Source organism: Monodelphis domestica, chromosome 4 (genome assembly GCF_027887165.1).
Source record: "Monodelphis domestica isolate mMonDom1 chromosome 4, mMonDom1.pri, whole genome shotgun sequence".
Classification (NCBI taxonomy): Eukaryota; Metazoa; Chordata; class Mammalia; order Didelphimorphia; family Didelphidae; genus Monodelphis; species Monodelphis domestica.
Window position 1 is genome coordinate 425,004,206 of NC_077230.1, and position 18,864 is coordinate 425,023,069.

An 18,864-nucleotide genomic window follows, 5' to 3' on the forward strand; every position below is an offset into this window, starting at 1 on the left:
TCTCTCTGGAATGAATTAAATTCCTGGTGACCACATTCTATTAAATATAACGTCCAACCCTCTTTTATATATAAACCCCTTGCCCCCCTTACAATTTATTGGCTGAACATGTCAGTTGTGATGAAATGCCCTCCATCTTTCTAACTTTCCTAAACTTTTCCTTTACTTTGGTGACTATCCCTAAGTCAGCATTTAATAGCTTATTTTGAATCTACACAAATCAGCTGTGCAGGTAAATGCAATTCTTTTCTTTTCCCCACTTAAAAACAAATATAGCACAGCTGCTTTTAATCTTTCCTTCTGTACACTGAGGCTCCACCTGGAGAAAGAGTCTATCCTTTAACTACTGTTGCCTTGTCTCTTAATTAGCTGTGAGGGCAAAAACCTGTGAGGAAAAAGCTTTCACACCCTGACTTTAACTCTTAGCTAGTAGTTCCATCTACTGACTAAAACTAATGATTTCATGGAGACAATTGGAAAAGAATTGAAATATTTAACAAATAGGATTGATAAACAGAAAAAAAAAGGCATGATTCTCAACCAATGGCACTTGACCCTCTCCAAGAGTCTAACTATGGATCCATTTCCTGCCACTTCTGTGAGAAGAAGGGCCACAAAATGATAGACTGTAGAAATGTATTCAAGGCAATCAGAAATAATAACTATAGAAATAACTAAAATGCGTCTATCATTCAGTTTTACTATTTTACTGTCATCTCTAACAATTGTAACTTCCTCTTAGAAAAATACAATATTGTATGTACTTTTAGCTAGAAGATATTAAGATAGTTATATTTAAATGATAAATTGGGGAAGTGGGTCTCCCAAAGCATCACAGGGGGTTATTGTGTCAAGGAAGTTCATCCCCTCCACCTCCTGTGTAGCTTGACCTGTCCATAAAATATTCCTGACATTACACAGTTGCACAAGGTTTTGCATCTGTGAACCTGCCGTATATCAATAAAAGCCAAGGCTTTGGGTTTGAGGGGAGAGAGAAGCAAGAAGAGAACAAAGAAGGAAGAAGCAGGAACAGAGTAGGCAGGTAACAGGGGAAGAAGGAAGGGACTTCCAGAGTAGGAACCATGTGGTCAGATTACGTAGAGGAATAATTGTCTACCCTTTCTAATAAACTTTATAAAATATATATCTGGGTAGAAATATTATTTCAATTCTTACATTGTGAAATAGGGAAAATGCTAAATTAAAATGTGAGCTTTAGAGATCCTTATGTACAGATTTAGGCCAATGAAAAATCATCCCTCCTGTAAAGTACATACTGTTGGTGTCTGACATTCCCAAGGTCACTTCCCCACCTCAAGATTCTATCTCTTCCCACTGCTATCTACTCAGAATATCCCCAGAGACAGGGACAGGAAGTTGGGATAACCCTAAGGTTTGTAACAATAAAGCTGAATGAAATAAAAGTAAACTAAGGCCAGAGATGATTTCTCTATGGTTCTGCTACACACTAGTGTGATTAGGGGAATGGAGAGTCAGACCAGTGAATTAATTGGGGAGCATGGATTATACTGTGGACCAAGAACCAGGTTTCATAGCAGCCATGCTTCCATGTGATATTTTATGCCACAAAGAGGAAAAAAAATAGGTGCAATGGTGAATCTCTATGTGGGAAAAGAGACAAAGTTTAAATTTTCCTTTCCAACTCCAGAATTTCCCTGCCAAAGGGGATCAAGGCCTGACCCATTGCATGAACGTAGCTTATACTCCAACCAGGACTAGAAACACTCTTTGGGTCCATAGCACCAAGGGAAATGGACTGAAAGAGTATGGGGGCAGTCATTGAAGCTGCAGTCCTAGAAGTTAGGAATCAAATAATGTTGCATGTCACCAAGCCAGAAGAGAATAATACAATATCAATAACAAGGATGACAACAACAACTCAAATGCTTTTTGTACCTACCATGTAAAAAGGACTTTCTTCACATAGAATCCTATTATATACAGAGAAAAATATTATCCATTTTCCCAGGTGAAGAAACTGAGGCTGTGAAAGGAGGAGACACACTTACTACACAGATAGTATACAGAAAAGGAAGAATTCTATCCAAGTTTCATGATTCTGAGCTCAGGGCTCTTTCAATCACAATGCATTGTGCCATGGAAGCAGGGGGGCAGAATATCTTATGTCTATTTTTCTCATGCCAGGGAAAGAGAGAGCCTAATGGGTCCCAGTCCAGATACTCACCATAGATTCTAAGAGTCTTGCTTGCGGTGCGCGTCAAGCCAGTTAATGAGTTGGATGCAGTACAGGTATAGGTGCCAGCATCACCCACGGATGCAATAATAGAAAATATGGATGAATTTCTGATCTGTTGTCCTTTGTATAACCAAGTGAATTGGGCTGGTGGGTTAGAATCAGCAGAACAGTTAAAGATAATATTTGCCCCAGTAGGGTACACATCTGGTGTTCGGACAATTGTGGCATTATCTGGGCCATCTGTAGGAAAGAGAAGGTTTACATATTGAGATTATGGAAGAAAGAAGGGGCATCTCCTGTTTTGTAACACATCACCCAGAACCACTGTTTCCCTGATCCTCCTTTGAGCTGGGAAATTCACAGCTCCTCCTCTCCTTTTCTAGTTTGGATCTGAACTTGGAAGATCTTAGGACATCCTCCAGCTCAGCACCCTGGATGGCCACCCTCCACCAGAAAGCATGACAAGGCCAATTTGGGCTCCCTAAAGACTAAGGGGGTTGGGAACCTCAGAGCCTACCTCTTTAGCTCTCAGAGAAGGGACTGAATTAGCCTGGCCTCTGGGAACACCCCACCAGGCTATAAGCAGGCACCATATAGGAAGAAGCAATATACTCACAGGTAACATTTACTGTGAATGGATCACTCATACTGCTAAACAATGGGTTCTCAATTCCACACACATAAGGCCCTTGGTTATCCCTTCTTGTGAGCCTGGGGAGAGTGAGTGTCCTCTTATCCCGGGACAGCTGTATCCTGCTACCAACTGGGGCAAGTCCATTTATGAACCACTGGTAAGCTTCAATTTGACCTGTAGCCTGGCATGTCATTGAGAAGTCCTTGGTCTCCACTGCAGTCTTGTTGGAGATGAGAATGGTTGGTTTGGACAGTGGAGCTGTGCAGAGAATAGACAGAAAATGACTGTGTTGGTTCTTTTTCTTACCTTATTACCAAATAAGTGGTTTGGAAGTGGGCTCTCTAAGACCTTGGCAAGGCTGGAGGCCAGACACCAAGAATATGTGATTTCAATGGCAAAGACACCTCTTTCTCTTGTGTAGATCACAAATCCTTCATCTTCAGTTCCTGTGGCTAACAGAAATCATTCACATGTAGCTCAAGACCCGGGTGCTCAATCTTTCTGGGAGGAGGCAAACTGGTCCAGGGATGACAGACCCCTTCATCCAGTATCTGGGCTTGGATTTGAATCCTTGCCAGCTTGGCAGAGCCATGTGAAGATTAAATTTGATTCTCCCCTGATTATATCAATGAAATTACTTAACTCTTATAGCATTTAAAAATATGATTTCTCTGCTAGAATATTATATTTTATGAAGTTTATTAAAGATTAAGAATTTAAGAAAATACAAGTAAGAAAGCACATGCCAAGGAGAACCGAAAGGCCCATTCAATTTCACTTACATCATGAGAGACGCGTCTGCTTGGAAGCGGAAGTAGAAAGAGGGAACGAGAAGAAGGGGGAGTCCGTTTTAAAAACCCCTCTCTCCTCTCGGCTCAGGTGATGACCTCACCCAAGATTATGGGGAACTGTGGGAGCTTCCAAGGATTCCTGGGAATTGAATCCAGGGTTCAAATCTCCATTTTTACATTCTCCCCTGATTGTGAAGAATAAATTGTAACCCATTTCTATTTATAGATTTTAATCACCAAAAGTATAAACACCCTACTTCAAAGTTAAGTATGGAGATCTGCCCATTTTAGATCTAATCACCAAAAGTGCAAATATCCCACTTAATTATGAAGTGTGAAGTCTGTGACCCATGTGTGTGGTAGTGCGTGACAAATCAGAATTGACTGACTGCCTGCTGGGCAGTCCTAGAGCAGGAATTCAACTATTCTTGGTAGATGTGGAATTAGGGGAAAGCACAGGAAGTGACACAAGAGAAAGTGTCTTTAAAAGTAGCTGTTACTTCTTGTAAAAGTCAATACTTCATTCTTTGATCTGCTGACTGGACCTGAGACCCTGTTTCTGAGTGGACTGAGTGAAAAGCTGACTCAACTGCTGGTTTTTTTCTGAAGACACCAGCCTCAGGAAAGACCTATCCTCTTGAGAATGGCTCCCTGGGCATTGGCTACAAGGGCCAAGGTCCCTCAGGCTAGGAAATAATTCTTTCTACCCACCGGCCAACAGCAGATTAGGGTTTAGGCTAGAAAGCCTTCCTTATCCCCTGTGATTTCTTACTTCACTCTTTCTACATTCTGTAAGTAAATTGTAAATAAATCTCTCTGGAATGAATTAAATTCCTGGTGACCACATTCTATTAAATATAACGTCCAACCCTCTTTTATATATAAACCCCTTGCCCCCCTTACAATTTATTGGCTGAACATGTCAGTTGTGATGAAATGCCCTCCATCTTTCTAACTTTCCTAAACTTTTCCTTTACTTTGGTGACTATCCCTAAGTCAGCATTTAATAGCTTATTTTGAATCTACACAAATCAGCTCTGCAGGTAAATGCAATTCTTTTCTTTTCCCCACTTAAAAACAAATATAGCACAGCTGCTTTTAATCTTTCCTTCTGTACACTGAGGCTCCACCTGGAGAAAGAGTCTATCCTTTAACTACTGTTGCCTTGTCTCTTAATTAGCTGTGAGGGCAAAAACCTGTGAGGAAAAAGCTTTCACACCCTGACTTTAACTCTTAGCTAGTAGTTCCATCTACTGACTAAAACTAATGATTTCATGGAGACAATTGGAAAAGAATTGAAATATTTAACAAATAGGATTGATAAACAGAAAAAAAAGGCATGATTCTCAACCAATGGCACTTGACCCTCTCCAAGAATCTAACTATGGATCCATTTCCTGCCACTTCTGTGAGAAGAAGGGCCACAAAATGATAGACTGTAGAAATGTATTCAAGGCAATCAGAAATAATAACTATAGAAATAACTAAAATGCGTCTATCATTCAGTTTTACTATTTTACTGTCATCTCTAACAATTGTAACTTCCTCTTAGAAAAATACAATATTGTATGTACTTTTAGCTAGAAGATATTAAGATAGTTATATTTAAATGATAAATTGGGGAAGTGGGTCTCCCAAAGCATCACAGGGGGTTATTGTGTCAAGGAAGTTCATCCCCTCCACCTCCTGTGTAGCTTGACCTGTCCATAAAATATTCCTGACATTACACAGTTGCACAAGGTTTTGCATCTGTGAACCTGCCGTATATCAATAAAAGCCAAGGCTTTGGGTTTGAGGGGAGAGAGAAGCAAGAAGAGAACAAAGAAGGAAGAAGCAGGAACAGAGTAGGCAGGTAACAGGGGAAGAAGGAAGGGACTTCCAGAGTAGGAACCATGTGGTCAGATTACGTAGAGGAATAATTGTCTACCCTTTCTAATAAACTTTATAAAATATATATCTGGGTAGAAATATTATTTCAATTCTTACATTGTGAAATAGGGAAAATGCTAAATTAAAATGTGAGCTTTAGAGATCCTTATGTACAGATTTAGGCCAATGAAAAATCATCCCTCCTGTAAAGTACATACTGTTGGTGTCTGACATTCCCAAGGTCACTTCCCCACCTCAAGATTCTATCTCTTCCCACTGCTATCTACTCAGAATATCCCCAGAGACAGGGACAGGAAGTTGGGATAACCCTAAGGTTTGTAACAATAAAGCTGAATGAAATAAAAGTAAACTAAGGCCAGAGATGATTTCTCTATGGTTCTGCTACACACTAGTGTGATTAGGGGAATGGAGAGTCAGACCAGTGAATTAATTGGGGAGCATGGATTATACTGTGGACCAAGAACCAGGTTTCATAGCAGCCATGCTTCCATGTGATATTTTATGCCACAAAGAGGAAAAAAAATAGGTGCAATGGTGAATCTCTATGTGGGAAAAGAGACAAAGTTTAAATTTTCCTTTCCAACTCCAGAATTTCCCTGCCAAAGGGGATCAAGGCCTGACCCATTGCATGAACGTAGCTTATACTCCAACCAGGACTAGAAACACTCTTTGGGTCCATAGCACCAAGGGAAATGGACTGAAAGAGTATGGGGGCAGTCATTGAAGCTGCAGTCCTAGAAGTTAGGAATCAAATAATGTTGCATGTCACCAAGCCAGAAGAGAATAATACAATATCAATAACAAGGATGACAACAACAACTCAAATGCTTTTTGTACCTACCATGTAAAAAGGACTTTCTTCACATAGAATCCTATTATATACAGAGAAAAATATTATCCATTTTCCCAGGTGAAGAAACTGAGGCTGTGAAAGGAGGAGACACACTTACTACACAGATAGTATACAGAAAAGGAAGAATTCTATCCAAGTTTCATGATTCTGAGCTCAGGGCTCTTTCAATCACAATGCATTGTGCCATGGAAGCAGGGGGGCAGAATATCTTATGTCTATTTTTCTCATGCCAGGGAAAGAGAGAGCCTAATGGGTCCCAGTCCAGATACTCACCATAGATTCTAAGAGTCTTGCTTGCGGTGCGCGTCAAGCCAGTTAATGAGTTGGATGCAGTACAGGTATAGGTGCCAGCATCACCCACGGATGCAATAATAGAAAATATGGATGAATTTCTGATCTGTTGTCCTTTGTATAACCAAGTGAATTGGGCTGGTGGGTTAGAATCAGCAGAACAGTTAAAGATAATATTTGCCCCAGTAGGGTACACATCTGGTGTTCGGACAATTGTGGCATTATCTGGGCCATCTGTAGGAAAGAGAAGGTTTACATATTGAGATTATGGAAGAAAGAAGGGGCATCTCCTGTTTTGTAACACATCACCCAGAACCACTGTTTCCCTGATCCTCCTTTGAGCTGGGAAATTCACAGCTCCTCCTCTCCTTTTCTAGTTTGGATCTGAACTTGGAAGATCTTAGGACATCCTCCAGCTCAGCACCCTGGATGGCCACCCTCCACCAGAAAGCATGACAAGGCCAATTTGGGCTCCCTAAAGACTAAGGGGGTTGGGAACCTCAGAGCCTACCTCTTTAGCTCTCAGAGAAGGGACTGAATTAGCCTGGCCTCTGGGAACACCCCACCAGGCTATAAGCAGGCACCATATAGGAAGAAGCAATATACTCACAGGTAACATTTACTGTGAATGGATCACTCATACTGCTAAACAATGGGTTCTCAATTCCACACACATAAGGCCCTTGGTTATCCCTTCTTGTGAGCCTGGGGAGAGTGAGTGTCCTCTTATCCCGGGACAGCTGTATCCTGCTACCAACTGGGGCAAGTCCATTTATGAACCACTGGTAAGCTTCAATTTGACCTGTAGCCTGGCATGTCATTGAGAAGTCCTTGGTCTCCACTGCAGTCTTGTTGGAGATGAGAATGGTTGGTTTGGACAGTGGAGCTGTGCAGAGAATAGACAGAAAATGACTGTGTTGGTTCTTTTTCTTACCTTATTACCAAATAAGTGGTTTGGAAGTGGGCTCTCTAAGACCTTGGCAAGGCTGGAGGCCAGACACCAAGAATATGTGATTTCAATGGCAAAGACACCTCTTTCTCTTGTGTAGATCACAAATCCTTCATCTTCAGTTCCTGTGGCTAACAGAAATCATTCACATGTAGCTCAAGACCCGGGTGCTCAATCTTTCTGGGAGGAGGCAAACTGGTCCAGGGATGACAGACCCCTTCATCCAGTATCTGGGCTTGGATTTGAATCCTTGCCAGCTTGGCAGAGCCATGTGAAGATTAAATTTGATTCTCCCCTGATTATATCAATGAAATTACTTAACTCTTATAGCATTTAAAAATATGATTTCTCTGCTAGAATATTATATTTTATGAAGTTTATTAAAGATTAAGAATTTAAGAAAATACAAGTAAGAAAGCACATGCCAAGGAGAACCGAAAGGCCCATTCAATTTCACTTACATCATGAGAGACGCGTCTGCTTGGAAGCGGAAGTAGAAAGAGGGAACGAGAAGAAGGGGGAGTCCGTTTTAAAAACCCCTCTCTCCTCTCGGCTCAGGTGATGACCTCACCCAAGATTATGGGGAACTGTGGGAGCTTCCAAGGATTCCTGGGAATTGAATCCAGGGTTCAAATCTCCATTTTTACATTCTCCCCTGATTGTGAAGAATAAATTGTAACCCATTTCTATTTATAGATTTTAATCACCAAAAGTATAAACACCCTACTTCAAAGTTAAGTATGGAGATCTGCCCATTTTAGATCTAATCACCAAAAGTGCAAATATCCCACTTAATTATGAAGTGTGAAGTCTGTGACCCATGTGTGTGGTAGTGCGTGACAAATCAGAATTGACTGACTGCCTGCTGGGCAGTCCTAGAGCAGGAATTCAACTATTCTTGGTAGATGTGGAATTAGGGGAAAGCACAGGAAGTGACACAAGAGAAAGTGTCTTTAAAAGTAGCTGTTACTTCTTGTAAAAGTCAATACTTCATTCTTTGATCTGCTGACTGGACCTGAGACCCTGTTTCTGAGTGGACTGAGTGAAAAGCTGACTCAACTGCTGGTTTTTTTCTGAAGACACCAGCCTCAGGAAAGACCTATCCTCTTGAGAATGGCTCCCTGGGCATTGGCTACAAGGGCCAAGGTCCCTCAGGCTAGGAAATAATTCTTTCTACCCACCGGCCAACAGCAGATTAGGGTTTAGGCTAGAAAGCCTTCCTTATCCCCTGTGATTTCTTACTTCACTCTTTCTACATTCTGTAAGTAAATTGTAAATAAATCTCTCTGGAATGAATTAAATTCCTGGTGACCACATTCTATTAAATATAACGTCCAACCCTCTTTTATATATAAACCCCTTGCCCCCCTTACAATTTATTGGCTGAACATGTCAGTTGTGATGAAATGCCCTCCATCTTTCTAACTTTCCTAAACTTTTCCTTTACTTTGGTGACTATCCCTAAGTCAGCATTTAATAGCTTATTTTGAATCTACACAAATCAGCTCTGCAGGTAAATGCAATTCTTTTCTTTTCCCCACTTAAAAACAAATATAGCACAGCTGCTTTTAATCTTTCCTTCTGTACACTGAGGCTCCACCTGGAGAAAGAGTCTATCCTTTAACTACTGTTGCCTTCTCTCTTAATTAGCTGTGAGGGCAAAAACCTGTGAGGAAAAAGCTTTCACACCCTGACTTTAACTCTTAGCTAGTAGTTCCATCTACTGACTAAAACTAATGATTTCATGGAGACAATTGGAAAAGAATTGAAATATTTAACAAATAGGATTGATAAACAGAAAAAAAAGGCATGATTCTCAACCAATGGCACTTGACCCTCTCCAAGAATCTAACTATGGATCCATTTCCTGCCACTTCTGTGAGAAGAAGGGCCACAAAATGATAGACTGTAGAAATGTATTCAAGGCAATCAGAAATAATAACTATAGAAATAACTAAAATGCGTCTATCATTCAGTTTTACTATTTTACTGTCATCTCTAACAATTGTAACTTCCTCTTAGAAAAATACAATATTGTATGTACTTTTAGCTAGAAGATATTAAGATAGTTATATTTAAATGATAAATTGGGGAAGTGGGTCTCCCAAAGCATCACAGGGGGTTATTGTGTCAAGGAAGTTCATCCCCTCCACCTCCTGTGTAGCTTGACCTGTCCATAAAATATTCCTGACATTACACAGTTGCACAAGGTTTTGCATCTGTGAACCTGCCGTATATCAATAAAAGCCAAGGCTTTGGGTTTGAGGGGAGAGAGAAGCAAGAAGAGAACAAAGAAGGAAGAAGCAGGAACAGAGTAGGCAGGTAACAGGGGAAGAAGGAAGGGACTTCCAGAGTAGGAACCATGTGGTCAGATTACGTAGAGGAATAATTGTCTACCCTTTCTAATAAACTTTATAAAATATATATCTGGGTAGAAATATTATTTCAATTCTTACATTGTGAAATAGGGAAAATGCTAAATTAAAATGTGAGCTTTAGAGATCCTTATGTACAGATTTAGGCCAATGAAAAATCATCCCTCCTGTAAAGTACATACTGTTGGTGTCTGACATTCCCAAGGTCACTTCCCCACCTCAAGATTCTATCTCTTCCCACTGCTATCTACTCAGAATATCCCCAGAGACAGGGACAGGAAGTTGGGATAACCCTAAGGTTTGTAACAATAAAGCTGAATGAAATAAAAGTAAACTAAGGCCAGAGATGATTTCTCTATGGTTCTGCTACACACTAGTGTGATTAGGGGAATGGAGAGTCAGACCAGTGAATTAATTGGGGAGCATGGATTATACTGTGGACCAAGAACCAGGTTTCATAGCAGCCATGCTTCCATGTGATATTTTATGCCACAAAGAGGAAAAAAATAAGTGCAATAGTGAATCTCTATGTGGGAAAAGAGACAAAGTTTAAATTTTCCTTTCCAACTCCAGAATTTCCCTGTCAAAGGGGATCAAGGCCTGACCCATTGCATGAACGTAGCTTATACTCCAACCAGGACTAGAAACACTCTTTGGGTCCATAGCACCAAGGGAAATGGACTGAAAGAGTATGGGGGCAGTCATTGAAGCTGCAGTCCTAGAAGTTAGGAATCAAATAATGTTGCATGTCACCAAGCCAGAAGAGAATAATACAATATCAATAACAAGGATGACAACAACAACTCAAATGCTTTTTGTACCTACCATGTAAAAAGGACTTTCTTCACATAGAATCCTATTATATACAGAGAAAAATATTATCCATTTTCCCAGGTGAAGAAACTGAGGCTGTGAAAGGAGGAGACACACTTACTACACAGATAGTATACAGAAAAGGAAGAATTCTATCCAAGTTTCATGATTCTGAGCTCAGGGCTCTTTCAATCACAATGCATTGTGCCATGGAACCAGGGGGGCAGAATATCTTATGTCTATTTTTCTCATGCCAGGGAAAGGGAGAGCCTAATGGGTCCCAGTCCAGATACTCACCATAGATTCTAAGAGTCTTGCTTGCGGTGCGCGTCAAGCCAGTTAATGAGTTGGATGCAGTACAGGTATAGGTGCCAGCATCACCCACGGATGCAATAATAGAAAATATGGATGAATTTCTGATCTGTTGTCCGTTGTATAACCAAGTGAATTGGGCTGGTGGGTTAGAATCAGCAGAACAGTTAAAGATAATATTTGCCCCAGTAGGGTACACATCTGGTGTTCGGACAATTGTGGCATTATCTGGGCCATCTGTAGGAAAGAGAAGGTTTACATATTGAGATTATGGAAGAAAGAAGGGGCATCTCCTATTCTGTAACCCATCACCAGGGACCACTGTGTCTCCCTGTTGCTCCTTTGAGCTGGTAAATTCACAGCTCCTCCTCTCCTTTTCTAGTTTGGATCTGAACTTGGAAGATCTTAGGGCTTTCTCCAGCTCAGCACCCTGGATGGCCACCCTCCACCAGAAAACATGACAAGGCCAATCTGGGCTCCCTAAAGATGAAGGGGGTGGGAACCTCAGAGCCTACCACTTTAGGACTCAGAGAAGGGACTGAATTAGACTGACCTCTGGGAACACACCCCAGGCCATAAGCATACACCATGTAGGAAGAAGCAATATACTCACAGGTAACATCCAGTGTGAATGGATCACTCTTATTGACACTAACTGTATTTTCAGTTTCACACTCATAGGGTCCTTTGTTTTCTGTTCTTCTGAGATTGCGGATAGTGAGTATACTCTTATCCGGGGACAGCTGTATCCTGTTACCACCTGCAGGAAGTCCATTTATGAACCACCGGGTTGTGACAATTGCACCCGAAGGCTGGCATGTCATTGAGAAGTCCTTGGTCTCCACTGCAGTATTGTTGGAGGTAAGAATGATAGGCTTGGATAGTGGCCCTGTGAAGAAAATAGACAGAAAATGACTGTGTTAGTACTTTTTCTTACCTTATAACCAAATAAGTGGTTTGGAAGTGGTCTGTCTAAGATGTTGGCAAGGCTGGAGGCCAGAGACCAAGAACCTGTGATTTCAATGGCAAAGACACCCCTTTCTCTGGTGCAGATCTCATCTCCTCCAGGCCTTAGGAAAAGTTCATCTTCAGGTCCTGTGTCTGACAAAGACATTCATATGGAGCCCAAGCCCCTGGTGCTCAGTATTTCTGGGCTGAGGTAAGTTGATCCGAGGGTGACATAGTCCTTCATCCAGCATCTGTACTTGGATTTGAGGCCTTTTTAGTTTTGCAGAACCACCAAGAGTTTGTTTTCTTGGCCTGGACTTCAAGAAGCCAAGGTTAGTTACCTGCATGCCTTGGTGAGGATATTGGTTGGAGAGGATAGACTAGGGACACACCATGGGGAGATTGTGCTCAGAAAGATAAAAATTACTTTAACTCTGAAGAGGAAAGAAGAGCAAATGCAAAGAGTGGGAATAGATCAGTTAGTAGCAGGGTACTACTACCCTTCAGTATTTGGGGGGGGGGAGGTATCTCAAGAGACTAATCCATGCATCAATATATGGGATTTGATCTGGGTGCCTAGGATCCCCATAAATGATTCTCTTAACAACAAAACAGACCTGGAGATTAGTGGTTCCCTTTGGTGGCCAATCCATCTCAGATGTTAGACATTCCAACCTACATAAGCAATGAAGTGTGGCAGTCTACCTTTTCCCCATATCTTGAAGCCACTTTCTTGAAGGCTTTAAAATTAGTCAACATACAATCAAGGGGGTTTGAGCCAGACGTCAAAGTAGTGTTACCCATTTTTAGCAATGGTATGAGTATAGACAGACAAATAACACCTCCAAGACAGACAAGACACACAAAAGACAGCAAGCAGTCACTATAATACACATGTAGGGCCTGAGGACATTTCCTGAAGTCCCTAGATAGGAGTCGTATAGTCTACTGCCATCCTACCCCAAATGGATCTAGCCTGATTCAGAACAGAGCAGGAAAAAATCCTTAGACATCAGAGATGTCCAAATATCCAATTTATGAGATGGCAAGGTACAGAAACAAACTTCTTATCCCCTTTATGATGACTTCCCACACCATTCACTTCCAGGAATTTCCTGCCCAGGTCCTCAAGGACTAAGGGAAACATATTATCTTCCCATCCACTCTCAGAAGCACCTCCACCTTGGAGTATTAACCTTTTATCCACACAATCACACACAGTCACAGGTAAGTGGGTCAAAATGCAAGGATCAGAAGTCACAACTCCAGGGCATCTCGCTGGGGCCTCCAAATGGACACTTGGACTGTAACCACACGGACCCAGGAAAAGTTGGTTGGAGATTCCTTTATTACTGGGCACTGAGGCATACTCAAAGAGAGAGTGAACCTTTTCCCTCAGAAGAACAAAGTATATATACCTTTTCAAAGTAGAACAGGGGTTGTTTATATGGTAAACAGATTGAGTAAGTCCTTGATTCTGCCTAGAGATGGGGGAAGGGGATTCATGGAAGCAGTTGAGGTTACAGAAGGCAAAGCGATGCAGTTATGCAGGTGTTGTATTCCTGATGCTGGGGTTGTGGCAGATACGGTTATTTCTCAGAACGGGAGATTTCTAAAATAAGCGTGCACAGACAGTCTTCTGGGAATTAAGGTTGGGGCAAAACAACTTCAGGATATGGCACATAGCACCTTGGTGCCTCTGTCATAACAGCTTTAGCTGATTATAATAGTTTACCATTGCCATTTTATTACTAATATTCAATATTATACATTCTTAATTATACTTATTACAGCTTTGAATTTTGAGTGAAATGTCTAGTCCACTTGAGCAAGGTTATGGCCAATAAATCAATCAATCAATAAATAAATATGCATTTAGATCCTCAGAATCTTATTCTCCAGAAGGAAGAAAAGACAATGATGAATTAGTATTTCATTCTCCACAAGGGAAGTGAGAAATACAATTTTTAACTTTTAGAATTTTAGAATTTTATTTAAACAATTTTTGAGACTGGAATTTTCATGAAAGAACTTTTGATATCTAAATTTATTAAGGCTGATCTAATATGTGCCTGGAAAGCATTTTTTAAATGTTGTTTTGGTTTTATACTTGGACACTCAATTGGAATTTTTATTTAATAATCACTGGACTTTCTTTTTAAATTCTTTCCACAAATGGTGAATGGGGTCATTTCCAGGTTTGCAAACTTTCATAATCTGTTGTGTATTTTTTCTTTTATATTTATTTCTATATACTCTGTATCTTTTTTTCTTACTTTAACAATACAATTACTTTGGTATTGTTAGGCACACCATATTAGCTTGAAAAATATGGCTTATAAATTTCTAATTGCTACAAATAGATTTTAATAGAAACAATAAGATGTCAAAGGTGAGGACTTGAGGTTACCTTTGCATTAGTGTTCAGAACACCAGTATCAAGTCATTTCTAAGGACCAACAGAATATTTCAATCAGGCTAAAATAAATGAATGTCTAATATGGCTGGCAGCAGAATTTAGTCCTCTATGTGCTTATGAGAAAATATCCGAAGAGTCAATCAGTTCCTGTTGGAGAATTTGGTTATAGATTTCCCATATTGTCTTTTCCAGCCAAGAAAACAGTTGGAGAACCTGTCTATTGCCTTCTGAAAAAGGAGAAGAAGGTTGCCAAGGCCTACATCAGAGCCACAGGACTTGAAAGACATGATAGACTGTGGGGAATAGGGTAAGCCACTTTTTCTTGTTAAGATTTTGCCAAAGTGGAGTGTCTGTTGTCTGGCTAGCTGTCAATGCTTCTCTGCACATGGCCAGTGCTCCAGAAGCCAATTATGCTATGTGTTAGCCCCTCATCTCCTTTCCACCATGGGAAGGGTCAGACCCTCCTGGGCATACTGCCCTTTGTCCCTTTCTATGGCCAATGGCAGAATCACTCTGAGCAGAATGGGGAAATGACAACCTTGTTTAGGAAACCCCAGAGTTGCCTCTGTCCCATGGGGACTTGTCCTCCAGGAATCCCCACACTGACCCTTGTCTCAGACTGAACAATAAGCCATCAAATAAATACCCAATGAGCACTTTGAGTAGAAGTGATAGAGATGCTCAAAGAAGACATTTAGTCAGTATTACCTTCTGTCATCTTGTACTGAATCCTGACCTTTTCCCTTATTTCCCTCCCAGAATAATTATTTAGACCACAGAAGGAGCACCTAGAGAATGGACAAAGGCAATGATCTTGGATCCCTATTGGCAGTTTCTAGGCCCCAGACTAGTGGTCAGTCTAACATAACAACAAATCCTTTTTAGGGTGGGAGGAGGGTCCCTGCAGATTTTCACCTGGTGGCCCATCTGATTTATGCCTTGGACAATCCTACCCAAATTAATTTACTGATTTAATGCCATACCCATTAAACTACCAAAAAACATTTTTACTGAATTATAAAAAAAAACTATAAGAAAGTTCATTTGGAAAAATAAAAGATAAAGGATATCCAGGGAAATTATGGGAAAAATGCAAAGGAAGGAGGCCTTGTAGTCTCAGATCTCAAACTATACTATAATGCAGGGGTCATCAAAACAATTTGGTACTCGTTAAGAGACAGAAAGGAGAATCAGTGGAATAGACTTGGAGTAAGTGACCTCAGCAAGACAGTTTATGATAAGCCCAAAGATCCCACCTGTTGGGACCAAAATCCACTATTTGATAAAAACTTCTGGGAAAATTGGAAGACAGATGGGAGAGATTAAGTTTGGATCATCATCTCACAACCTACACCAAGATGAACTCAGAATGGGTGAATGACTTGAATATAAAGAAGGAAACTATAGTAAATTAGGTGAACACAGAATAGTATAAATGTCAGATCTTTGGGAAAAGAAAGATATTGGAACCAAGAAAGAGCTAGAAAAAAAATCACAAAATGTAAAATCAATAATTTTGATTCCATCAAATTAAAAAGCTTTTGTACAAACAAAACCAATGCAACCAAAATTAGAAGGGAAGCAACAAATTGGGAAACAATCTTCATTACAAAAACCTCTGACAAAGGTCTAATTACTCAAATTTATAAAGAGCTAAATCAATTGTACAAAAAATCAAGTCATTCTCCAATTGATAAATGGGCAAGGTATGTGAATTGGCAATTTTCAGTTAAAGAAATCAAAACTATTAACTATTAACACATGAAAAAGTGTTTTAAAATCAGAGAGATGAAAATCAAAACAAGTCTGAGGTATCACCTCACACCTATCAGATTGGCTAACATGATAGCAAAGGAAAGTAATGAATGCTTGAGGGGATGTGGCAAAGTTGGGACATTAATGCACTGCTGGTGGAGTTGTGAATTGATCCAACCATTCTGGAGGGCAGTTTGGAACTATGCCCAAAGGGCGATAAAAGGCTGTCTGCCCTTTGATCCAGCCATAGCACTGCTGGTTTGTACCCCAAAGAGCTAATAAGGAAAAAGACTTCTACAAGAATATTCATAGCTGCATTCTTTGTGCTAGCAAAAAAATGGAAAATGAGGGGATGCCCTTCAATTGGGGAATGGCTGAACAAATTGTGGTATATGTTGGTGATGGAATACTATTGTGCTCAAAGGAATAATGAACTGGAGGAATTCCACATGAACTGGAATGACCTCCAGGAAGTGATGCAGAGGGAGAGGAGCAGAACCAGGAGAACATTGTACACAGAGACCAATACACTGTGGTACAATCGAATATAATTAACTTCTCCATTAATGATCATGAACAAGCCAGAGGGATCTATGAGAAAGAACACTATCCACACTCAGAGGAAAAACTGTGGGAGTAGAAACAGCAAAGAAAAACAACTGCTTGATTACATGGGCCGAGGGGATACAGTTGGGGATGTAGATTCTAAATGATCATCCTAGTGCAAACACCAACAACATGAAAATAGTTTTTGTTCAGGGACACTTGTGATACCCAGTGGAATTGTGTGTCAGCTACGGGAAGGGTAGGGGGAGGGAAGGGAAGGAAAGAATATGATTCTTGTAACCAAGGAATAATGTTCAAAATTGACTAAATAAATTAATTTTTTTTTAAAAATATGAAATCAGCTGCCTCACTTCAGAAATCGGATGGACTCAGTCTGTATGTTGCAACAGATATTTTTTGAGCTTGGGAATTAGATTTCCTTGATTGTTTATACTTGTCACAAGGATTTTCTTTTTCTTTAGTGGGATGGGTGAGAAGTACAGAAAGTAAATGTTGGTTAATTGGAAAAATTAAATTAAGAAAAAGCCCCTTTAGAGCATGGGGTCAAATACATAGCCTGCTACACTCCCAGGTGCAGTCTGAACCAGATGAAAAAGTAATTTGGAAATAGTTAACAAATGAAAATACAGTAACACACAGATAATTTAAATGCTAAATTAAAATGTAGGTTTGGGGGATCCTTAAATACAGATTTAGGCCATCAAAAAGTCTTCCATCCTCTAGAGTATATACTGTTGGAGTCTGACTTTCCCAAGGTCACTTTCCCCTTTCACAATTCTATCTCTTTCCCCTGCTCTCCACTCAGAAAGTCCCCAAAGGGAAGGACAGGAAGTTGGGATGCCCCTAAGGTTTGTAACAATAAAGCTGAACAAAATAAAAGGAAACTAAGGCCAGAGATTGTCTCTCTATGGTCTTGCTGCACACTAGTGTGATTAGGAGAGTGGATGGTCAGTCATCTGTACATAGGAGAGCCAGAGCAGTGAATTAATTGGGCAGCAGGGATTCTACTGTGGACCCAGTCACGGGATGCTAAAGCCAATCTTCCCTTCACATGAATAATAACCAGGTTTCATAGCAGCCATGCTTCCATGTGGCATTTTATGCCACAAAGAGGAAAAATATAGGTGCAATGGTGAATCTCTGAGTGTGAAAGGAGACAAAGTTTACATCCTCCTTTCCATCTCCAGAATTTCCCTGGCAAAGAGGATCAAGGCCTGACCCATTGCAAGACCATAGCTTATGCTCCAACCAAGACTACAAACATTCTGTAGGTTCACAGCACCAAGTGAAATAGACCACAGGAAAGAGTATGGGGCAGTCATTGAAGCTGCAGTCCTATAAGTTGGGAGACAAAAAAGGTTGTATGTCACTGGGACAGAAGAGAATAATACAATATCAATAACAAGGATGACAAAGACAACTCAAAAGCTTTTTGCATCTATCATGTAAAAAGGACTTTCTCCACATAGAATCCAATTATATACAGAGCAAAAGATTATCCATTTTTCCAGATGAAGAAATTAAGACTGAGAAAGGGGGCAACACACTTACTACACAGATAGTAAATAGGAAAGAAAGGATTCTACCCAAGTTTCATGATTCTGAGCTCACAACTCCTACCACAACAAATCGTGCCATGGGATCAGGAGGGCAGAATGTCACTTATCTCTGTTTCTCTCATGCCAGGGAAGGAGAAAGCCCAATACAAAGTTAAGGGTCCAATCCAGCTACTCACCATAGATTATAATATTCATGCTTTGGCTGTGTCTTATGCCAGTCAATGAGTTGTATGCAACACAGGTATAGTTTCCAGCATGATTTAGGGCCGCAGTAGCAGAGAATGTGCCTAAGTTGCTGACCGGTTGTCCATTTTGTAACCAAGTCAATTGGGCAGGTGGGTTACATGATTGAGCAGAACAGGTCAACTGAATATGCTCCCCTACATTGTAACGATCGGCTGCAGGGAGAATCGTCATGCTATCTGGACCATCTGGAGGAAAGAAAAGGATTCCATATTGAGATTGTGGCAGAAAGAAGGGCATCTCTTAT

The 18,864-nt window shown here is 40.5% G+C and overlaps 1 protein-coding gene across 1 annotated transcript in view; it reads right to left on the reverse strand.

The window, feature by feature from the left end:
• The window catches only part of LOC103092368 (uncharacterized), a 1,666,349-nt gene that overhangs the window by 710,066 nt on the left and 937,419 nt on the right, over positions 1–18,864 (reverse strand). Inside the window, exons 63-67 of the mRNA XM_056825346.1 lie at positions 11,112–11,363; positions 7,288–7,563; positions 6,660–6,911; positions 2,835–3,110; positions 2,207–2,458 (exon numbers count right to left, since the gene is read on the reverse strand). Coding sequence (XP_056681324.1) covers positions 2,207–2,458; positions 2,835–3,110; positions 6,660–6,911; positions 7,288–7,563; positions 11,112–11,363 — 1,308 coding nt within the window. The remainder of the gene's footprint in view (positions 1–2,206; positions 2,459–2,834; positions 3,111–6,659; positions 6,912–7,287; positions 7,564–11,111; positions 11,364–18,864) is intronic.